Genomic DNA, 23,935 nt, shown 5'->3' with positions numbered 1-23,935 from the left:
AGTAGCAGATTGCAACTTACACACTGCAACAGTCTAGAGATATTTTAGACACCAGAAAGTTTCCAGCAGGTTGGTCCAAGGCACAATAAAACCCAAGGCAGGGATAGAATAAATGAGGAGTTTTATGCACATGTTTCTGCTGGATCCAAATTTGCAGGATAACAACAACCAGATCAAAGCTCAGCCCTGGTGAGAGGACAGAGTTGAAGGACCAGAGGCCTTCTTTGCATGGAAGAGAAGGAATTAACAGCTTCCAAAAGGTGCCGGGACTCAGGATATGAGCAAATGGACTTCATCCTCCTTATGCTGGGCTTCACAAATGAAGTTGGAATACACATCTACCTCACTCCCTTCCCCAAACCTGCCTGTAGTTAGAAACATACATGGTGTTAAATCCACTGTTGATAAATCTTAGAAGAACATATGCTTCTGTAGTGAAAAAACCTAAGCTTGTTACTAATGAGTCACCAGAAATATGACTTTTCTGGAGATTTAAGCAGAAGACTGTTTATGGGATTCCCCGTAGTCAACCCAAGCTACTTTGTCTTCAAGCAATTCTCCTTCTCAATTTGAAATACCACAGCATATCTTGTAACCTGTGTTTTAACTCTTATTCTGGCAAGAATTACTATTTACTCTAGTTCTTAAATATATGCACCATCTCCAGTAACGCAGGTCCCACCCTGAACGCAAGCCTCTCCTCTGCCTGCTTCTCTTCCCAGATAGCCATTGCCAACCTGCTTCTCCTTCCCAAGAACTACTACTATTTCTTCCAGAAAAACCAAGCAAAGAGGGGGAAAGAGATTCAACATTTTGCGAAGCAGGAGGGTGGAGGCGGACAGGTTGGAATACGTACAGGCGCAGACGTTTTTTGTGCGTAACAACAAAAAAATTACAGCTAAAGTAGAAACTCTGCACCTCAATGCAATTCAAATCCAAAATAACCATCTACTAAAATGTAGAAAGGATAATCACTTCACATGAAATAAAAAAGGCAACACTTCTGGTTTTAATTAAGAGTCTCTTCCATAGCAGAATTTATACAAACAGACCATATAATCTGACCTTTAAACATACGGAACGGTTCTCTAAATTTCTAACTTCATACTACAAATTGCGTTTACTTTTGTGGAATAAACTTTACAGGAGGCAGAAATAACAGCTGTACTTAAAGAAAACCCAAGGGCAGTGGATAATGTAATCTAGTGGTATGACCTGTTTTAAGTCGCAGAAAAATCTGTAGCAAAAGGTACTGCATTTTTACTACTTATTAATGTATCCACAGTGAGGAATATGGCAGGTGTAAATGGTGAAAACTATGTCTGCTAGGTCTATACACAGACAGAGTAACATAAAAACCATCCACACCTATGTCATTATGGATGTTTACTACATGGGAAGTGGATGAAGTTCAGTTGGAAAATTTAAATTTATAATGTTCTTAACACTGGATATTGCAACTGGTTGTATCTTTTGAAAATTTTAAAACCAATAAGAGAGAGAACCCAGAAACTTGGAACGCAAAAACCCAGAAATATCAAAGTTGCACAGGTCCTTGGTGCACCCACATCAGGAGAGAGCTTCTAAAAGGCCCTTCAATGAATGGAGTTAACTCTGCTGAACTACAGAAAACAATTTTTAGGGGTATTATCTTTGACAAAATCTGCTGCTAGAAGGACATGGTTTGCCAGTAGTATTCATGGATGTCTTTTGAAAGTGAAGCAGTTGAAGGCTAATGGGACCAGAGTTTGTAGGGTTAACATGTTCCTCCCATGGCGGGCCTTTTCACTCCTGTCTGTCCTAGCCTCTCCTTGTTCCCCTTCACCCTGCCCAGATCTCTTTTCTACCCTCCTTTTGCTTCTTCCCCTTCCTCAGTCTCCAATCTTTTCCCACTTTTCCTCCTGAACATATTCGCACATCCGTAGCCATCTCACCACCTCTCCTTTTCTACCCCACACCCTTCCATTCTGCCCCTCTCCCTACTGCCCAGCCCCTTCCAACCTCCTCCTTGCCTTTTCTCAGCCACAAATTTTTTTGCTTTGCCCTTTAAGGGGACTCATATATTTTTTCAGATCTCCAAATTTCATTTGGTTTCCGCAAGCGCTTAAGAAGACCAAAAAAAAGGACAATGGTCCAAACCAAACTTGAGGTTCATGGCACAGAGAGGTTCTAGAGTTTTTCACCAAAAAAAGCTGGAATAAATTTTTCAACATGGAAAATGCTACATTTTTTTTTTCCTCTACACTCACTCTCAGGAAGAGTGGAATAGTTTTTTCCCTGAAACTTTCCTCAAAAAGAAAGAAAAAGAGAATAAAGAAATAGCCTGAGGCATACATACGGCATGGAAAATGTTAGTCTAAATGGTTAACATATAGACAGACTGAGCAACTGAAGACACGGTTTTAACGGAAATCATCAGGCAACCTTATCTATAGGTGCTGCTACCTGCTGTGCCTCTTAATTATACCTTTTAGCAACCCTCACCATTGACCAACAGGGAGAAAAAAGGCGAGGAGAGAGTTTTTAATGGTATTTTAGTGCTCTGGAATACTTTAACGTGTAATAATGTCTAGTGGTCACCACCTACTCCAACGTAGAAAAAAGTCTCCAAGCGCTTCGTAAGGCTTTGGATGAGAGGACAACAGTGGTGCCCACTGAAGGAAGTGAACTTCGTCTCTTCGCCATGTTGTAGGGGGTGGCAAAGGAACTTGTGCCTGGCTTCTGTCCCCTCCCTGCCCCAATGCATTACTATGGTTTGCACATTTCAAATAAGGTTGTAGGGGGCAACTTGCACAACTGGGCTGGTGGTACTGGAGCAGCACACAGAGACCCTCCACTTTGGGGGTCTACCTGGGGTGCCTCCTCCCCAGAGGGTGAGCTGAGAGGTTTTTACCCTGCAAAAGCATCAATCTGACAGAAGGGTGCTTTTGTAGCATAGAATTATAAAGTTATAGAATCACAGAATGGTTTGGGTTGGAAGGGACCTTAAAGATCATCTAGTTCCAACCCCCCTGCCCTGGGCAGGGACACCTCCCACTCGACCAGGCTGCTCAAAGCCTCACCCAGCCTGGCCTTGAACACTTCCAGGGATGGGGCATCCACAGCCTCCCTGTGCAGCCTGTTCCAGTGCCTCACCATCCTCATTGTAAAGAATTTCTTTCTAATATCCAATCTAAATCTACCCTCCTTCGGTTTGAAACCGTTACCCCTTGTCCTATCATTACACTCCCTGATAAAGAGTCCCTCCCCATCTCTCCTGTAGGCCCCCTTCAGGTACTGGAAGGCTGCTGTAAGGTCTCCCCGGAGCCTTCTCTTCTCCAGGCTGAACAACCCCAACTCTCCCAGCCTGTCCTCATAGGAGAGGTGTTCCAGCCCTCTGATCATCTTCGTGGCCCTCCGCTGGACCCGTTCCAACAAGTCCATGTCCTTCTTGTGGTGAGGACTCTAGAGCTGGATGCGGTAATCCAGGTGGGGTCTCACCAGAGCAGAAGTAGAGGGGCAGAATCACCTCCCTCGTGATACTCTCAGATTCTGTTGCTCCCCTCAGGGTGTAGCGCATGGCACAGGACCTGACGGAATGCTGCCAACAGCTCATATACACAAGAGTTAATTCTCTGCAAACCCGTCTGGTTTTCAGTGCTGCAGAACGGGTTTGATTTAATGGGAAACCTTGCAAGTGAAAAATAGGAGAGAGGAGGCAGGACAGAGAGCAGAAACGAGCAGCACATTGGGAGGCAGAAAAGGAGAACTGAGGCTCGGCTGAAGGAAGGTGTGACGAAGAACGCCAGGATGAATGATGCCACCAAGAAGGATGCACAGTGGCAGAGGAAGAGATGACAGTAGGGGTTAGAAATATTAACAGATAAAGAGGGAGAGATGAAGCAGGGCTGCTGAAACTGGCACTCAAAGAACAGTCAGCAAGATGGCAAGGAGTAGAAAAAAATGGAAAAATAGAAAAATAGGGGGAAACAGAAAAGGAGGTAGCGATTTCTTGTGCTGGAGGAAAGAGAGAATTCAAACAGAACATGAAGAAAGAAGTATTTGCTCAGAAAAGCAGCTGCCAGTATGAGACTTCTGTCCGAGAGAGGAAGGTGGACTGGGAAGCATCAGGAGAAGCAGAAAGCCACCCGAGCAAAATGTCTGGAGGCAGGATTAGAGGGATGGTGGTGGTCTGAGAAGGTTTTGCATTAAAATTAACAATGAAATGGTCCTAGTCAAACCTGGAAGGAAGAGGAAAATTTAGCATGAGTAAAACAGAACTGGGAATAACAAGGAAAAAACCTTTCTCTATATGCTGTTTCCTGCATTTTGCCCCTAAGTACCTGTGTCTAGAAAAAGAGGAGAGGTCTGAACTTAAGTCTAATGTAATTTTCATTAATTTTGGCATTGAAAGGACCTCTGTTCAGGAAAGTGTCTAAATTTCATGAGAGTGAAGAGGACTTGGATACAGACTAATATAAAATATAACTTTAAGTGCTTCCCAACCACACCTCTGGATCACCAACGTGGTCTCTGATTTAGCTCCTAAAGCAGCAACAACACAGGGATTATGAGACAAATGCTGCCGATGCTATCTGTGGATCGACTTTGTTTCAGCAGGAGTATATTTTCGTTTCCGAGAATAATCAATGTTCATGTTAAAGTTGAAAGTAGTGACTCTGGATGATTCTGAAAGTGCATTTCTCCTTCAGCTGGTAGAGGATTGGCAACCAATTCAATCTGACAGCAATGTCCTGTTGGCATCTGTGTACATTTATTTCTTGTTTTCAGCACAAAAGCTGACCACCGAAGGGAAGACAGTCTATGCATATATGAAATTTATTTAATCATTAAATTTATGCAACATCATTGAATTTTACTATTTATATTGTTTTACATTAAAGAAAGAAAAACACACTCCAGCGAAAGCTGACAAAAGATGACTGCCTAGAGTGGACTGTTGCCCATTATTCTTCTATCGTATTTACTCAAATTAACCTGAACATCAAAAGAATTAGCGATAGCAAAATGGGTACAACTGATGAGAAAAAAAATTAAAGAACGTTTAATCTCTTCTTTTTCTTCAGCTGTACATTAGTAAGTGCTGCAGGACTGGTTAATGATCTCTGCCAATAACAGCACAGAGGCGATACTGTCAGGGCAGCTCAGGAGGCCTGGAGCTTGTGGGCTGAAATCCCTATGGCACGTTAAATTCTGGAATTTTGTTGACAAAACTGGGGTAATAAAGTTCCAGTTTTACAAGATCAGGAGGTGCTTCCTATAGAGGAGACTACTACCAGAGCCAACTAGCACCTCTGAAAAGAAAACAAACGGGAAAAATTCTGGATGAGCTGAAGGTCAGGTGCAGCTCAATGCTCCAAAACCAAAACACAGACTAAAACTTCCCTTTTTTAATTTTTCCCAGACAACATGGCAAAAAGCTCTGCTTTCATTCATCATTTTTTGACATAACAGCGCTAAGTCCTGAAATCACGTCACTGTATGAAGTGCAATAAAACTTCTTAAACTGTCATTTTGAGGCTTAAAACAAAACCCAGATCAGCTGTGAGCTCACTTCCTATGTCCAAGCCTGAGGAGAGGGCACACAGTCCACACTCGGGTACTGAGGGAACAGGAGGAGAACCAAAGATTTATGGACAACAGGATGCTACTAAACATCAGAATGACCCATCACTGTAGTCCTGTGTAATTACACACAGTCGCCAGTATATCAAAACCAGACAGGAGAGTTGAAGAAAAAAAGTCTTTTAGGTGTAGAGACCCGTTCATTATGCAATTAGGTACGTAAGAGATGTTATAAGATGTATTACTAAATGCCTTGTAGTCTCATAAGCCCTAAAATAAGATTACCTGTCAGTACCCTCCCTTTCCGCCTCACGCAATACCTCATTTCAGGGGAGAATTCGCCATATTTTATTCACTCACATGTGATGAACCTTGAAATGAGTCTCTCTCATTCCTTTCCTCATGTTCCCATCTCTGTTGCTAATGCCTTCTTTATAGAGCTATGCCTTCCAAGTATCTGCGCACATCTGTTTTCTCTTTACTTCCTCCACCCATCATGTCACCATCTCTAACAAGTCTTTGCTCCCTCGGTAACTGTTACATTCTTGTTTTTTCTTGCTCTCCAGTTCCCCTTTCTGTGTTCTTTGGACACCTCTCCAAGAGTGTATCTGTCCTTCTGGCGTGTGCTTTCTTCCTCCCTTCACACCTCCATGTGCCTCTCAGGTCCTGTGTCTGCAAAGTTCATTCCCAACATATACACTCCGTGTGGCTTCCTTCCCTTCTGCTGTTTAATCTGGATGAAGAAACCTAATTTAAAGTATTCCACTGCCACTCCTTGAGCTTAATAAAACCTACCTCTCTGCATCTGCTACCGCTCCTTGGTCCAAAAGCCTTTCCTTTGCACGTTCCAACAGCCCATCAATTGCTTTCTCTTTGTATAGAAACAGCCTCTCTGACTTCCCTTCTCTTCCCAAATCTGTATCACCTGGTGAGCTTTTTATGTTCGTCTATGATGTTTTACACATTGTCATTATTTCACTGACCAATTTCTTCCACTTCTGGGGAGGATTTATTCCTCTCAGGACAAAAACTTGCCATGAGTTGTCTGAGCATCTAACACCACTTCTGACCTCCATCTTTATAAGAATATTTATTTATTTTAAAGAACATCTGGAATAAGACTTTTAAAGGTTCCTCCCAACAATGTAAGTTAAATATCTCTTCAGCAAACGACCCTGTAAGTTTGTAAACGAGCCACCGTCACAGCATTGCTATGTTTTTCCTCACAAAAGAACAGCTTTAGATCCGCCACAGATGCACAAAACTGGTTCCACCTTACCTTTGACGTGGCTTCTCCCATCCTCCAACAGTGGTACTACTATAGTGTTGTTCATATTCCCAGGTGATCTCACCGCTGTATAGACAACAGGTACCGACTGTACCACCACAGGGATACGGTGCACGTGACTCATTTTGTTGGACTGCAAGTTCATGGGGCTTGAAGGTGGTACTGGATGGATAATGTGCAAAAACTGCTGGCCTCCAACACCAGACGCAGAGGCCACAAGAGGACCTGGAGTTAATACTGACGGTACAGACGCTGCTGAGGATACTGATGTTATTACTGTGGGTGATGAAGCTGGTCGACTAGAAGAAGAAGAAGTAGAAGTAGAAGAAGGGGAGGAGGCTGATGCTGTCATGGAAACTGGTGAAGATGAAGCTGCTGTAGGGGATGACCTGGCTTTGTTTATTGACAAGTCCACTGGTTCAGTCTGTGTTTGGAAATGGTCTGTAGATAATGAATCCTCCACGGGGTCTGCCTTCATGTTGTTTAGTAACAAGGGTACAGCCTCCATATCTGGGTAGTTGTGGACGTTTGGAGACTGTTGAGGAAGGACAAAAGGACATAGTTACATATGTGGCTAAAGATGATTTGCACACCCAATTGCTAACAGGTATCACACAACTTGGTCATGAGACCCACAGGATTTATTTCCTTTGTGTCAGCTCATAATTTTAAAGGACAAATCATGACAGAAAGCACAGATTATTCAGTTTGAACAGAATATTAAAAAAAAGTAAGTTCTAAACTCATTTCTTAGAAGGTGGCAGGATTAACTGTACAAAATCACTCTGTTCCTTTGCACTATGCAAAGGCATCAGTGACAAAAATTTTAAGATCTCCACAGGTAGCCACTATTCATATGCACAGGACATTTCTTTCCAACGTCTAACTTTAAGCTACAGAGTTACTCTCTTGTGTCATCTCCAATGGACATGAAGAAAAACTGGTCACTACCATTTTTCAGACCCCTTTCTGCATGCTCAAAGACTTTAATTTCCCCCTCCTTGCCTACCTTCTTCTGGAGTAGGCAGACCTTGCTGCTTCTTTCTGCCATAACTCACCTTTAAAAGAACAAGCCTTAGCACTCATTTGCTCTTCGCAGCGATCTTTGTAGTTTTGTCCACATCGCTTTTCACAAGGCACTGCCTTACGCTAAACACAGTCCCTTCAGTTCAGTGTTTGACTTTTTGCATTCTGCATGGTCACACATAATGACCTTACAGGTCAGAACAGAGCCCCGCGTTCGTATGGCTGTCCTGGTACAGGCAGCAACGGCTACAGCAATTCATTATTCTGATTTAGCACACTAGATAGCCTTTCCCATTGTTACGATTTTAATTTTTTTTTCATTTTTCCATACTAATTAAGAACAATTTTCCTGACTTCACAAAATAATTATGTGCTTTAGACCAACTCTTTCAAAGCTGGTTGGTCTAAATTTATTCTAGACTGCTGCAATCTGCTATTTTTATAGTTTTATTCCTTATTTTCACCATCAAAGAGGTTAATAGAATTTTTGAATAACGCTAGGCCAAAGATAGATCCCTGGAGAAGCTCATTTTGCTATATCTTCTCTTTTTGACAGTGCATCATTAATAACTACTCTTTAAAAATGTTTTTTCAAGTAATTTTCAATAGGCAGAGCTAGGAAGGGAATGCCCATCGATAATGTGGTAGTAAGACAAAGCACAGCTCTCAGCTCCGCAGCTGAGTACCTCCATGGCACTGCACTGCAGCAGAGCTTCTCCACAGGCACGCACGTGCCGTTATGTGCTGTAGTACGGAAAACCAACCTCGATAAATAAACGCTTGCCAAGCTACTTCAAACCTCACTTGACCCAAAGCAATTATTCCATATACACATCTAACAAGCCATCTTTTTATGGTACCTAAGCAGCTCTAAATGCATTCTCTCAATCTCTAAATTACAGTATTTACTAGGTATCTAAAATGTTAAGTCAGAAATAGTTAAGCCACAAATATTGCAGTTTGTCTATCAAGCAAGCTATGAATTCACTTTGGGATTTTTATAATCAACTATGTTAAATATTTTCATGGAGAACCCTCCTGGTTTTGAGTCAGAGCCAAATTTCATCACAGAAGGGAGTTTTATTGCAAAAGGAAAATAGAAACTCTAATATTAAAAATTGCAATAATAACAAACTAAGTGGATATTATCCCTGGCATGCTGAAAGATGAGATGTTCTGGTAGATCCCATCTATTCAGCTGATTTAGACTGGTTTTTGGATCTGAAATTTCCCTCCATTTGAAAGCAAGAACATCTCTGGAACAGCGAGTCTCTTCCTCTATTCATACACAAATCAACTTAAAACAAAGGGACCCCAATTCATCCGGCCTCTGGACCCTGCTGTTCCGCTGTAATACAAATAACAAAAGCAAAAAAATCCCTTTATAAAGACAATAGGAAGTTCTTCTGCTAAAAAAGAACACGGAGTGAAGAACAGGTCACATTTCAAAGCGTATAACCAGTGACAAGTGACAAGGTTATGAAATTTCTTCCTCAAGAAGGCAAACCCGCCTGTAATTCCCCAGTGATGATTCCCAGTATCTTCCCCCAAAACACCTCATCCAGGCTACCGTCAGGAATGAGATTCCGCATTAGGCACACCATACATGCCGGGATAAAGACAAAACCATAAACATACACGGCGCAAGTAGTTCATTTGTCAAATCTTCACAAGTCTTATAGATGCAATGCAGAAACAGGCTGGTTCTGCTGGACTAAACAGATTGGTGAGAGAGTGAAGGCAAGGTGGAGAGGGACGCCTGCACAGGCTATACCCAAATCTTCAGAGGCCAAAGGCATCATCTTGTATCTTAAACGTTTGAGAGAAGGGGAATAAACGGGATCAACTCATGTACAAGGGAGATGAGGGATCCCCTTGTGTACATGGCTGGCCAAGGGGCATCTAGAAGCAATATGAATTGCCAGCTCCATCCACAGGGCAGATGAATGTGACATGGAGGAAATCCTACACGTTGATGTATTTTCAGGCTTCTCCTGGGTGCCAGAGGCAGATTTCAGGTTGACCTAATGCTGCCTGCCTCAGCAGCACAACCTGTTACTTGGTGAGCTGAAGGATGGACCTCCGTTGCTCTTCAGAGAACACTGAAGTGCTCTCAGGGCACCAGGGTCTTGATGTACCCAGCATATGCACGTCAGACTGCTCCCAGAAGTCTTCTGATTTCCAGGATATTTCTGAGACTGGATACAAGGGATCCACACGGACTTCGAAAGCAGTCCATCACCAAACTGAGTGCGGTCTGCCCCAAAGCCCCACCTGTCTTTGCAGCATCAGGCCCCTTACAGGAAGGGTAAGGAAAGATCCCAAACTCCCATGTATCTGACGTCACACAAAGTACTTGTTCCATGGATAGAGTCAACTGTCTTTGAGACAAAGCACAGGTCATGACTTACAGATTCTTCTACGTTGTGCAAAGAACAGGCCTTTGTTTTACTACAGTAATTACACCTAGTCTTTGGGGGATTAAAAAGAACCGCAGGAAAATAGATCATGTAACTGCAGTCTACCATACAAATCACTTTCTCTTTTAATAGCCCGTCTGCGTTTACTTTTGTACTGTATATTCCTTATATTGCATCTGCCTTTCAGTAGGTACCCTCTTCTTTTCCAGAGCTGCTGGAGGGGCCATGCAATCTCTAGGTACTACAGTAATACAGTTGATATTATTATTTCAGTCTTCAGTAGTGGACTAAACTTGAAACCTTTACAATCCCTTCATTAATTTCTCTAAAGAGGATGAAAACTGGTATGCCCTTCAATGACCTCCTTTCCGTGCCAAAACTCTAAGACTAAGAATGCCCTTTCTTTGGTAAATTCAGGCTGTGACTGATGTCAGTCGACATTACAAACCACAGCAGAATCCTTACCAAAACAGGCTTGTACATCCCATACTCAAGATAAAAATTATAAAAAAGTGTTACATTTCGTTCTGGTGCAGTGAACAAAGAGATCTACCCCGACAACTCACGCTCCCTTACAGTGACCTATGAGTGGCATAGATGTTTCTCCAAGATCTCAGATTTTATCTAAGCTGCCAAAGATCTATTTAAACTGTATTTGAATCAAAACTTTGAACATTAAATCATCATTACTTTCTGAAAAGGGATGGTATTAGCAAACTTTCCCAATTGATGATGACTATTCCAGAATTAGGAACTACATGACGAAGAGGAGCCAAAAGGGATGGCTGAATTCTCAGCACACCATTGCTTAGCATCTCCCTAGAACATTATTAACTGAGAATTAACTGTTCATTTCCCTAGACGATGAGTGTTGCCATTAGTTTTATTTAACAGAATCACATATTTTCTAATTGAGACGATCACAACGCTACGGCTGGGATATTCAGAGGTATAGCTTCAGCCATTCTGTCAGCTCATAAAGTCAATTGGATGAAAAACAAATGGTTGCATGTTTTTTCTTCTGTCTCTTTATTCCTGCGTTTCCATCCCCATCTAGTGAACTGGGCTTCTTGTGGTGGTGTGGGATCAGCTGATTGCTAGGTTGGGCGTCTGAAATAGGTTTTCCCCATCGGGCTCCCAAAAGTGTCTCTGTTGGTTTTGCAAACTTTGCTTTGTTTTTAGGGGTCTAAACTCTGTTTTCGAGAGTTTAGCAGCTTCCAGAGAATTTGGTGGGTTAGAAAGGGTTCAGCCTGAGGTCCCTGTAACCCCGTGGGCTGTCCTGGATGCCAGCCCAGACCATGGAAATACAACATGAAAGGGTACAGCTCCACGTGGCTTCCCCCATCTCACTGCTCCTGCCCGCTGGTACAAAGGAGACGGACAGCATCAGCCCTTGGGACTCGGAGGTAAATCTCAGCAATGCCTCTCTCTGCAACACTGCCATCACATCCTTAATGCTGTTCACCATCCACCCAAACCCAGGCTGAATCAGAACTGGAAGGCAGGTTAGGATGTCTCTCTGCTAGAAAAGGCTTTTTTAATAAAGCCGCAGCCTCTACTAGTCAGTGCTCTTGGCTCATGCTTTTTGTGCCTGCCCTTTAAAGCTGTACACCAGTATTCTCTGCAGTGCTCTAGTTCGTTAGCTTGCCATTAATAAACACCGCCAGGAACATAACGCGTGATTTCCCTATTCACAAAGCTTTTTTTGGCTGTGTAAAAAAGCATTCCTTACTGCCCGTTTCCCCCACCATTCTGGAAAAACAACCAGCCAGCCACACAACCAGCCACAAACCCCTGAGTGAAGCATGGTGACGTTATGGCTTGATCTTATCTGCTGGACGGCCATCCTTTCCTGCACAGTTCTACTTCATCTCCTTTCTAGCCCCCTGAACTCCACCTCCTCTTAACTTACTTTGGGGTAAATTTTGCAACAGCTCCTTTCCACTCTCTTATCCTACTCATGGCAATCTTCTCTCTGTACCAGCATCACCTCTCACCCGTGACCATGCCATGAAGAGCTCAGTTTCCACACAGCTGAGGTTAAAACCAGTGAAAAAGCAAAGATCATTTTGTTTTCAGCAACTCATCCTGCTGCCTTGCAGTTCATCAACTTCACAGGCTACTAAGCTTCGGTGAGTCTTTATGCCTTTGTGGGGTTTTATTGCTCCCGCACAACAGAGTTTACAAACCTCCAACAATCAGTTGTCAGCTTGTAAAGTGTTCTTCCTTTCTGGCAGCAATCTCCCAAGGTCAAACAATTTGTAAGAAAGCATACCAAAAAAGCTGTCCTTGATGACGGAAACCGAACAGACTAAATATAGCATTTATAAAATAAGCTGGCTTTGAGGACAGGAAGTTAAAAAATGAATTGCTAAACGTTTAACTCTTCAGTCAAATCGCACAAACCCCCTTCTTGGTTGTCATCGTGCTGCCCCACCTCGTTCTGCTCTGGCAGGAGAAATTTCAGGCAGGATGATTTTGTTTTGTCAGAGTTAAAGGAGGGTGAGATGAGAAAAATCATACTCCTTTCAAAAACCTCCCCACAATTTTAACCATGTCGTCACCACTGCCGTAACCAAAACACCGAGGCTCGGCAGTGCAGAACTGTGTCCAGCCGGAGCAGCTTTCAGCTCTGATCATTGTGCTTAGAGGATGAAATCTAAATAACCGGGAATATCCTGCAGGTTAGAGATTTTTCTAAGATGTCAGAGTAAAAGAAACACATGCTAGGTTCGAAATGACAAAAAGCACTTGCTCTAGCAGAAGTAATTTTGCTTCTGCATAGCACGCAGATGTGCTTGTTACAACTCTAATGCCATTAGACAGGCGTGCGGGTGGATTGGGTTTAGGATATGGTGTGTTCATCTTTGGTATACAATTTGGTTTGTATAATTAAAACGGAATATTTTCCGAATCTGTCCTGCAGAAAAGGGTAGCAAACTCATCCCCTTGAAACTGCAATTCTGCAGGTGCTTGCCATGAAGCACATCTGCCTGTATCGGGTTTTGTCCTGTTACGCCCAGATGTAGACTACGAACGGCTGGCACAGGGCTAGCTTGGGTAAGTAGCAGCTTGGGCACTTCAAAGAGTCCTGTAAGTTATGGTCCAAGTACCGAGCCCTTTACTCAGAGTCTTTTTTGGTTTATCTTGCTAATCCAGGAGTGAACTCTCTTTAAAGTCAAGGGAAGAGATGTTTTTGAAAAACACCTTCCCGTCATGAGAAATTACATTCACAACACTCCCACGCTTCCACCCAGAAATCACCACTTCAAACAAAGCAAACAAAATACTCAAAGGGAGAAGTAATACAACCTGCAAAAAAAATGAACTAAACAACCTCTAGTTGAAACACTAGAGGTGTTTTATCCCGCCAAAAAGAAGAGAGATCCGAGACCCAACTCTGCTCACTTTGAGATGTACCTATCATTATTAATCTGTACATGAGGGGAACGCTAGTACAGCGGTAACAGATGGCTATACAAAATCAGAAGGGCGAACGTGTGGATAGCCGAGAAATAAAACTGGGCAAAATACTTAAAAATTTGTTTCTCAATGCAAAACCGCCAAGAGAACAGGCATTTGTGCCTTTTTGCTCGAGGCTGCTGCAGGCTTTCCCAGCCTGACACAACTGCTCAGCTCGGATGCGTTGGACAAGAGCGCGAGGTCAAGCTGAAGCAGAAAGCAAAATGCAAGGCAGCTGCATCTTTCTCCTTTTTTTTTTTTTTTCTGAAAGCATAAATTAAGAAGTGGCTTACTATCAGTTGTCAAGAAATGGTTGCTCGGGGTCAAGGTTAAATTTGTGTTCCAAGGAAGAAGAGAGATCCTCAAGAGACGGCACTCCCAGGTAAGGTTGAGTAAGACTCTCTTACAACAATTCCCATCAAAGCTTTTTCTAAAAGGCACCAGTTGGCACCGAGAAAGACAGAGGATAGAGTCCAGGAAATAAAACACTGGAGGTGTTTTATCCCTCAAAAAAGAAGAGACATCCGAGACCCAACTATGCTCACTTTGAGATGTAGCTATCATTAGCTACATTAGCTACAATGAAAATGCATTTAAACAAATTGGAATCGATTCAACAGGAGAGACCGAGAGATACCCACTTTAAAGTACTCACGACTCACTTAATGTATCATTATCTCTGCATAACACTTGGATGTTTGATTTCAAAGTGGATGCTTCCAACCCTTAAGGCCTAAAAATAAAATTTCTATTCTCTTTGTGAATCTGAAGAGGCAAAAGAAACTCAGCACACACTATGAGGCGCAGGTGGCCTTTGTTAGCAGAGTGTTGCTAAATGCGCAGAACCTACAGAAGATGCCCCAAAATAAAAGAGAAGAGGTAGGGAGTCCAAATTCAAACAAACCATTCATAAACAGGCAAACAAAATTAAAGCTCCAAGGCTGTAAAAGTTATCTTTTAACTTCTCCTGAACAGCCAGACTACGGTGTTATTCCAAAACTACTTCAACAATAAAAAAGTACCGCGTCCTGCAACCTTTAGTAACAGCTCAAACTAGGACTAGGGAAATGTGCTTCAAAATGAAAGGAGATCCCTATGCAAACAGTATTAATTTTTAAACATGTTTAACGACGATCACAAATACATCTAGTGTGAAATGATTTATTTTAAAATAATACACTTGCAAAGACAGAGTAAGCATTAAGGTTACTTGGCATTTAACTCTCCTGTCCCAAAACTGACAGGTTTAACAAAAGGTTTCTCCAATGGCACAGAAGGAGAACAAGCAATTAGACTTCTACAGCCCAATAAACTAATCAGTCCCTGTACTATCTGGTACATTAAATGTAAAAACAATACATTTCTTGAACACGAGGCCAAATTCTCAGTATCTCAAACACTATGTGGGCCTGCCATGATTTTCTTTGAAAAGCAGCAAATCACAGAATCATAGAATTGTTAGGGTTGGAAGGGACCTTAAAGATCATCTAGTTCCAACCCCCCTGCCATGGGCAGGGACACCTCCCACTAGACCAGGCTGCTCAGAGCCCCATCTAGCCTCGCCTTAAAAGTTTCCAGGGATGGGGCTTCCACCACCTCTCTGGGCAACCCCTGAAGTGCCACATCTAGATGTTTCTTAAACACCTCTAGGGATGGTGACTCGACCGCCTCCCTGGGCAGGCTGTTCCAGTGCCTGACCACTCTTTCAGTAAAGTAATTCTTCCTAACATCTAATCTAAACCTCCCCTGCCACAGCTTCAGACCATTTCCTCTGCTCCTGTCATTATTCACCTGGGAGAAGAGGCCAACACCCACCTCTCTCCAACCTCCTTTCAGGTAGTTGTAGAGGGCAATGAGGTCTCCCCTCAGCCTCCTCTTCTCCAAGCTAAACATGCCCAGCTCCCTCAGCCTCTCCTCCTATGACCTGGTCTCCAGACCCCTCACCAGCCTGGTAGCTCTCCTCTGGACACGCTCCAGCACCTCAATGTCCCTCTTGTACAGAGGGGCCCAGAACTGAACACAGCACTTGAGGTGAGGCCTCATCAGTGCCGAGTGAGTACAGAGGCACGATCACTTCCCTGCTCCTGCTGGCCACGCTGTTCCTGATACAAGCCTGAATAAAAATTTGTAGTCAACAATTTGATGAAGATCCACAAGTTAAAATTTTGATGCAAAGATTTAGTAAATGTTTTCACACTCTACACACCATCACAAAATATTCATAAATCTATTAGCAAAAAAGGACTATGACAAATAATGCACAAAATTATTATTTATACCCTTTAACCAACTGCAAGCTGTTGCCCAGCTCCAGGCAAAGCTCAGCCATGTTCCCACCGGCCTTCTTTGAACCTTCCCATCTTCCCTTTGAACCTTCCCATCTAATATGTTATCCATACGCTGTCACTGGGTTTCTTTCGGTTTCTCTGTTTGTCCTTCTTCATCTTAATTTCCACCAAAGGATTCATTTTCCCAAATGAACCTCCTTCTTCCATTCACTGTCCTTCAAGCTGAAGTTTAAATTCATTTTGTTCTTTTGACCTCTCAATTGAGATTGCATTTCAGTTTCGACACACTTTTCTTTACTAAAACAAATACATTGAGTAGAACTAACTATAGTTAAGTCTGACTGAAATTAAGCCTTTCAGTGATTTGGGGGGAGAAAAGAACCCTGTTTACTTCAGAGAGAAAAAGTTTAAGTAATGTTTTACTAACACTAGCACTTTCCAGTGTCTGTTCCTCAAACAGATTTCCAGGACCACCTACCCCAGAACTGGCTGTTGGGCCTAGTAAAACAAACGTGCCCGGTAACGTCTGCTGGCAGGGAGAGTCCATGGCCTGAATTTGTACAGGCAAAACCTCTCATCCTCCAAGCATGGGTGGCTCTACCCAAGGCTCGTTAAACTGAACCCCCTGAACTTCTCCTCCTACTTCCCACTGCCGCCCTTCCTCTGGGACTGGGCAGCACCAAGGAGGACATCAGCTGACCTCGAAGAAGGAAAGAGAGCCAAATCTGGGAAGAGAAGAATAACACTGGCTGGAAAAAAAGCCCTACAGAGGCAGATAAAATGCAGAGATTGGGTCTGATGCTGTCTGAGAAAGGAAACTGACAGTGAGACCTGGCTGGGAGGGCTGGGATACCATCAGCAAAAGAGACCAGGGCTCCAAGGGGTCATGCAAGGTGAGTCTGTGAATTAATGAAATCAGGCATTTAAAAGCCTAAGCAAGCCATTAGGTCACCTAATGTCAGATGCTACTGGGAGGACCATGAGATGAAGTTGAGGGTGGGAAGGAAATGGTGCCCATACCCCTGGGTGGTGGGGTTGGCCAGGAAGGCCATGGGGCTGGATGTGAGGAAGAGTGTCTCATCCTGGAGGAAAGGAGACGGGTCAAGCTCGGAGTGACCTGACAAAAGGGTTTGGGCCAAGTAAAGCAAAATGCCCTGCCAGCGCCTGGCACGGGACCCAAAGCCGCTGAGGTTCACCATTCCTCTGCTGTCAGCAGATATCCCTGAAACCCACTGGTGAAAATTCCCGTCCCTCCACAACACCCGTCCACAAAAAATGAGGACAAGACGCGCGTATTGCAGTAATTGCCCGTTACAGAGTCTGATCAAAGCGCAGACAGCCCTCCTCCTAACGCTGCCCAAAGGCAGATTGCTTCATCGTTCAGGCTTACTAATGTTCTTTTCACACAGCTCTTGGGAAAAGAGGACTGCGATGGCTATTTTTGACTTTTTCCCCCAAAAGTGAATGTGCTCTTATATAAACTATGAATATGTGTATTTGGAAAATTAGTTTTTAATGCCTCTGGAATGGATTTTGATTCAACTCACTGACCTGGTATGTCACAGTACTTACTGTTACAGAAGAAAAGACCAAGAATACAACCCTAACCCTCTCTGTGCATCTTTTCTGAGTCTTTACAGATATTATAAAAAATTACAGTTAAAGGCTAAACACGATAGGATACGGATTATGAGGTGGACAACCTATTGACACCACACATGGAAGAGCAGACAAACACTCCGGTACAGACCATTTAACGCAGCACTCTGGAGCTGACTGTAAAGACTTCCTTGTTTCCGTTCTTATCCTATGGCAATAATAACCACTTACTGGTAATTGCAAACTAATTAGTCTTCAGAATTCTCCTTTAGGTGGGGGTAATACAGACTACTTCCACTTTACAGGAGGGAAAACGTAGGTGGAGAATCTCAAGAGTTTTTTCCAGTACTACAATATCAAAGTTCAGGGTTATGCCATTAGAGCTAAAAGATTATAATACCCAATAAAAAATTAAATGCATTCTAACCACGAAACCCTGTTCACGTTATTCTTTCTGATTTTAAGGGTACTGAATATAAACAGCATAGAACAAAATCTGTGATTATTCACAATAATTTTCATTCTTTAAAGTAAAGCCTCCAGTGTGTATCTGTAACAACTCCCATTATTTAAAAATATAGCTTTTGAAAACTGAGACAACTGTACATACTCATATCCTTATTTCTTTATACCTTTAATCTTAACAACAACATATTCCTCAGCAATTGAACTACAATGAAATCAAACGTATTATTTTTGTAATAGCTGACAATATCATAGTGATTTTCATTACACAGGAGATGAAACTGGGTATTTACTTGTTTTTCTCAGAACAGAGTAATACAAAACTAATATGATCACCACGTTATTAGTCATAGATGACATCACCCTAAGTTTGTTCCAGAGGACTAATTGTTTTTAAACAGAGGAAACATCAATTTTCAAAGAAGGTGTTTGTAACAGCAGCTCAATAACTTTTCATTTCCTAAGCTTATATCAATTTCAGAAGATACGACAGTCCCTAAAATTAAATTCTGTTAGAGACAAAATTGTTGGTTTTTGACAAGTAATACATATAAAATACCTGATTAGATACCTGAAGCAAAACTGTAGGTGAAACAATTCTTTTGAGTCCCCTTAAAAGATACATATTTTAATTTAATTGAAACTTCTTATATGCTCCCCATGGTGACAGGGGCAACAAGGCACAAACCATTTCTCCCGCTTGTCCAGAGAAAAAGTGGAAGAAATGGAAAAGGAGAAAAGAACCCTTTTGTTTTGGACCCTGAATTCTTTTTCAATAGATTGAAGTTTTCTTTAATTTTTGGAAGTTTCAACTATTTTCAACTCTAGAAGTTTTTTTGGGGAAAAAAAAAGAGAGCAAGAAAAAGAAAAAGCAATAAATGCTGAAATGAACCATCGCTGAAGATGCACACTGGCCCATTTATTATTTAGGCAAAGAATGCATGTCAGTTATTTTCTTATCTTTTTGTTATTTCTTTACTGATTATAACAAGCTAGTGGATTTGAAATCAGTTCCCAAAAGTTTGTGGTTGACCTAAATCCCCTTTCCCTGCCTCATCCCCACCCCTTTCCTTTGTTAACAAAACAACATTTTGTACAAAGTTTACTCTTGGCTCTTCCATTAAGCCAAATGATTTGGGCTCAACTTGGATGCTCAGGCATAGGCACATGGTGCCATCTGAGACCTCCTGGAGGACAGAAGATGGCATGGAGCTGGGGGACAGGCTCCAGCACCCTCACGGGGTGGCGCTGGCAGGGACTGGGATACGCCAGCACGCACAAGGTGATGATGTGGCAGCCGTGTAATTTGCTAACCTGGAAAAACCCTGCAGAACATGCACACAAGCACCTCCTTCAAGCACGGGAGGCAGTAGTAAAGGTTCACGCTTTGCTTCCTGCTGGTAAAAACGTTCTGTAATGCTTTATTTCATTTTTAATACAGAAATAAACAGACTGCCCGCTGCATGATGTTGTGCAACATCACAACACAACAGTGACATTAGGGTAAGCGCTGTCACACATACCCATGTTAGATGCAATAGGACACGACACCTGGTATTGGCTACAGAGATGAAGTTTTGACACATCATTGAAATCAATTCCCATACTTGAGTCAAAATTATTGTTATGGTCAAAGAAAGAAAGCCCTTAACTGTGTGTCTATTGCCTCTGAGAATTCAGCGTTGCATTTTTAGATGCACACACAGACACATGGACTCGCCTTAGTCAACAGCCGAAGTTCATGTGAAGGATTCAAAGCCAAATACTCTTCCTTACTGTTCAAGGAGCACCACGGTTTAAGGTGCAAGGGTTGATCCCTGCATGGCCTGTGCTGGCCCTGGCAAAGAGCTCGTGCGTCCTTCCCAAGCAAAAAACTTCACAGTAACCACCACACCAGCAAAGAACAACAGGTCTACCACTTGCCACTACAACTGTGAACAGGACAGTTCTCCAAAGAAAGGTTGAAATAGCTATGAAAACGAGCAGGTATGGAAAATTCTTATGCCAAGGAAGGTTTCTTATGCCCTCATTAACTACAGACTAGAAAGATTTAAGCACTTTGGACTTTGGATTAACTTTCTAAGAAAAAAAAAAAAACAAATGCCAACAAATAAACCCCATCATACTGAACAGAAACGCACCTAACTCAGCCAGCACAGAAGCTGTCTCACAGAGCAGCAGGACATCCCATTGCCTGTCCTGCTGGTGCTGAGTCAAGCCCCCCAGCAACCTCACCACCTGCCACCAGACTGCAAGCCTGAAGTCCCTCTTGAGAACAAAGAGGATGTAGTTGGGAGACCCAAGTCCCCACCCTGACCTTTGTTTCCATTTGAGGGGAAAATAATGACTATTCCTCATTGAGGAGACACTGAGGTGGGATTCTTGAGGTCTGGTCCCATGTTACTTCAGATAATCACTGGATGAAATCAATGAAGGGTATTTTGTAAGCAACGTGTGAGATGGTGTGAGCCCACCTTCCTCTAGTACAGCTGTCAGCAGTCTCTGGCCTATGTGCCAAAAGGTGGCATGTGGGTAGATTGTGAATAGCACGCAGCGGGAATTAGGTGCTAAAATCATCCATTTCTCACAGAATTGAGACGTCATGAATTACCTGTCTGGTAATACACACCTAGTTAAGAGAAAGCTCTCGTTGAGAACAACGCTCTTGAAAATTTGCCTAGCAAGTAAACTACAATCAAAACGTTCTCTCACACTCTCTCTCCTGTCCTGTAAATCTTAAAAACCCGTAAAGCAGACCAGTTTGAATGGGATGCATCAGAAGGACCCCATCTCAGAACAGCCTCATAACTGCACCTTGTAAACCATAAAAAGCCTCATAAACAGAGCTCCTCTTACAAGTGTGGGAGATGGATTTGAATCGCTTCAGGCACCAGCGCAAACTGAACCCAGGTCTTCCACATCATTAGTGGTTAAGTGATCCAAGCCTCTAGGTAAAAAAAGGGCAGGAACATTACCTGCTATTTCTGTATTTTGAAATACAAGGTTTCCGGCATCTAAAGCAGAATCTGAGTCAGAGCAGTAAAAATTTTAACATCTCAAACACCAGGTCAGATAACCTCAAAGGGAGATATATAGATCACCTCTCCTCCTACCGCTGATTAGATGCCCACGTCACTGAGCTGGCCCCCCTTTTAAAAGGACCACATACACATAAACAAGATTTTAGGCCCTAAGAGATGTAATATATTATTCTTTAAAAAAAATATATTATATTCCTTTAATTTTTTGTGGTCACATGGAAGATTTAAGGATTTCAGTTTTGAATTCTGGCACCGAAATCCCTACTGATGTTCTACTTCTGGGATAGATCAGGCTAAACGCCCCTTTATTTTGCTGTGTAGATAATCAGGAGAAAAGGAAAGTCAGATTCACACCTGCATATGACTTGGTGTCCAAGTGACTAGCTGACATGGGTGTCATTTAACACGACAACAGTGCTGTGAAAAGACTGTTTATAATCCCATTCCAAGATTTTAACAGAATGACTCATGGTTAATATAAACCCAGGTGGTCTTCACAGGCAGATGAGGTCCTTCATCATATTACACGGAAACAAGAACTTTGATATCCAAGGGCTCATTCCTCAAGTGCACCAAGCATTTCTGAGGAATCTGTTTAACTTCAAACCGAATGACTCTACAGTTTAGATGGCAATTTATATTCAACTACTAACTAATCCAGCGCCTGCATCGGATACAATTGATAGCTTTATTGCTTTAGTATCTTGGCATGTAATGACAAGCTTTATCATTATTTTTTTCTCTTCCTTCCCTTTTAAAAGCTGAGGAGTTCTTATATGGAAGAAAAATAACAGTTATATTTTCCTGTCTGTCACAGATATCGCAATTTTATTATATTTAAAGTAAGTTAACAATCATAGTGAAAGGTCATCACTTGGACTTTACCAAGCCAGCTGTATTAGCCTAAAGACTAACTACAGTGGCTGTGCCACGTGCAGGAAGACAATAAAGTCAGTGCCGATACACCTGTAGATTTAAGGAAGCAGATTTTGCTTGCCAAATTCTAATTTTGTTTCGTATGTGGATTTATCATCCTCTAAAATTTGTTTGTTTTGTTTTATGATGTATTATGTGTTCAGCATAACATTGGACAGTGGACCAGCCCAGACACCGGTCCCTCCCGTGGGATGCAGGCATTGCTTGGAGTGACCAGTGCTGTTGCGGATCCAAGTCATGACTCCTCTTCTGAGGGAACAGCTTTCCAAATGGCCAAATAAGCCACCTTACCAGTTGACTCCACTCTGACTATTAAAAACACGTCCCAACAGGGCTGATGATAGTTAAAATAGTAGGGCTGTCTGGCTGCCAAAAAAATGACTGAATGTGAGAATCTATCGAGGGAAATCTCAGGTTATTTATTCATACTCAGCATCTCAAAAGAGAAAGAACATTTGTTTAGGCCAGAATTTGCAGATTGTGCCCTGCTTCAGGCATCGCTGCTGTTTCAAAATGCTGGCCTTGATGTACCTAAATGTGAAAGATTAAGGAACCTTAATAAGACAAAACTAACAAACTTTTCATAGTATTCTATAAGATATAAATCTAGGAAAAAGGAGAAATTTGTCAAGTAAAATGTAATTCATGCTTTGCCTTCATCCTACCCATCTCCAAAGACAGAACCATCTCCATGTACAGAACAGTATTAACCCATACGGTGTAGTTCATCTTAGAAATATTGATTACACACCAAACTCATGACATTTCAAACTGCATCTTCCTTACATCCTGCAGTAACAGAATACTACCACAGAGGGTTACATTTATCATTGCAAGGCTAAGCCAGTTATCTCTGGAAAATTAGTTTACTCTGTAACTCTTTCAATATACAGAAATCTGTCTTATGACAATAATGCAGCACTTGCAATGGCAATTGTGTACGACAAATACTGTAACTGGTTGTTCTTGTAAAGGTATCATTAAGTTCACGTTGAGTTCAATAAGCCTCTCCTGCTTAGAAGGTTGTGAATGATGCGAGACAATTTTTCCAGTATTCCCCTTACAGATTAGCTTTGTCCAGTTCAAGAACCGGGCCGGCTAGTCTCAAACAAGCAGTCAAATCCTCCTAGGGAACAGACACCTTTGAGTCTCGCCTTCAATCTTTCAGACCTGGCAGAAAGGCCAAATCCTTGGTATATAAATAGAAAGAAGTACGCCACTCATTTTCCCTCCACATGCATTTCTGGTAATGACACAACTGTAAAAATTAAGGAAGAAAAAAAAAATTAATCCAAAAAATGGTACGAAACAGAGAGAAACTTCAATAGATTAACTCCTTTAGTTCATCTAAGTTATTACTGGAGGATCTAAGAAATAAAATTAGGAAAAGCAAGCCCTCTCCTTTAAATTCCCAGAGTCCTGCATTTCTCCTGTACACCTGTGTACACAGAGAAAGAGGGAGAACATCGCTGGGCAAGATGATCTCAAAACCACAGCCAGCGCTGAACTTTCTTTCCTCAAACAAAAGGACATAAGGCAATAAAAACTCTCCTAGAACCAGAACAGAGTGGATTAAAACCCGGAATATTTTATCTGTTTAAAATATCATAACATGGTATTTCTGATATGTTACTGCTATTGATGAATTGATCTGGACAAAACCCCTTCCTTAACAGATAAGTAGCTTATGAAATTTGAGAGGCACTTTGTTATCAAATATTATTCTACTTACGGTACTCATGGGGCAACATGCCTCTTGAAATCTTGCTGTGAGTCTTGAGAGCTGGTTTTTAGTTCACTTTAAGTTAACCTAACCACCAAAATAAACTCAATAAAACACTATAG

The 23,935-nt window shown here is 42.1% G+C and overlaps 1 protein-coding gene across 17 annotated transcripts in view; it reads right to left on the bottom strand.

Moving 5' to 3' along the window:
* Positions 1-23,935, bottom strand: part of KLF12 (KLF transcription factor 12) — a 246,985-nt gene that overhangs the window by 82,632 nt on the left and 140,418 nt on the right. For all 17 annotated transcript variants that reach the window (XM_074564149.1, XM_074564086.1, XM_074564095.1 and 14 more), the window contains one exon: positions 6,845-7,388. In XM_074564149.1, the coding sequence (XP_074420250.1) occupies positions 6,845-7,388 (544 nt within the window). The remainder of the gene's footprint in view (positions 1-6,844; positions 7,389-23,935) is intronic.

This window comes from Larus michahellis, chromosome 1, assembly GCF_964199755.1.
Source record: "Larus michahellis chromosome 1, bLarMic1.1, whole genome shotgun sequence".
NCBI classification, from domain to species: Eukaryota; Metazoa; Chordata; class Aves; order Charadriiformes; family Laridae; genus Larus; species Larus michahellis.
Note: the sequence above shows the minus strand (reverse complement) of the source record. Positions and strands in the feature narration are given on the sequence as shown.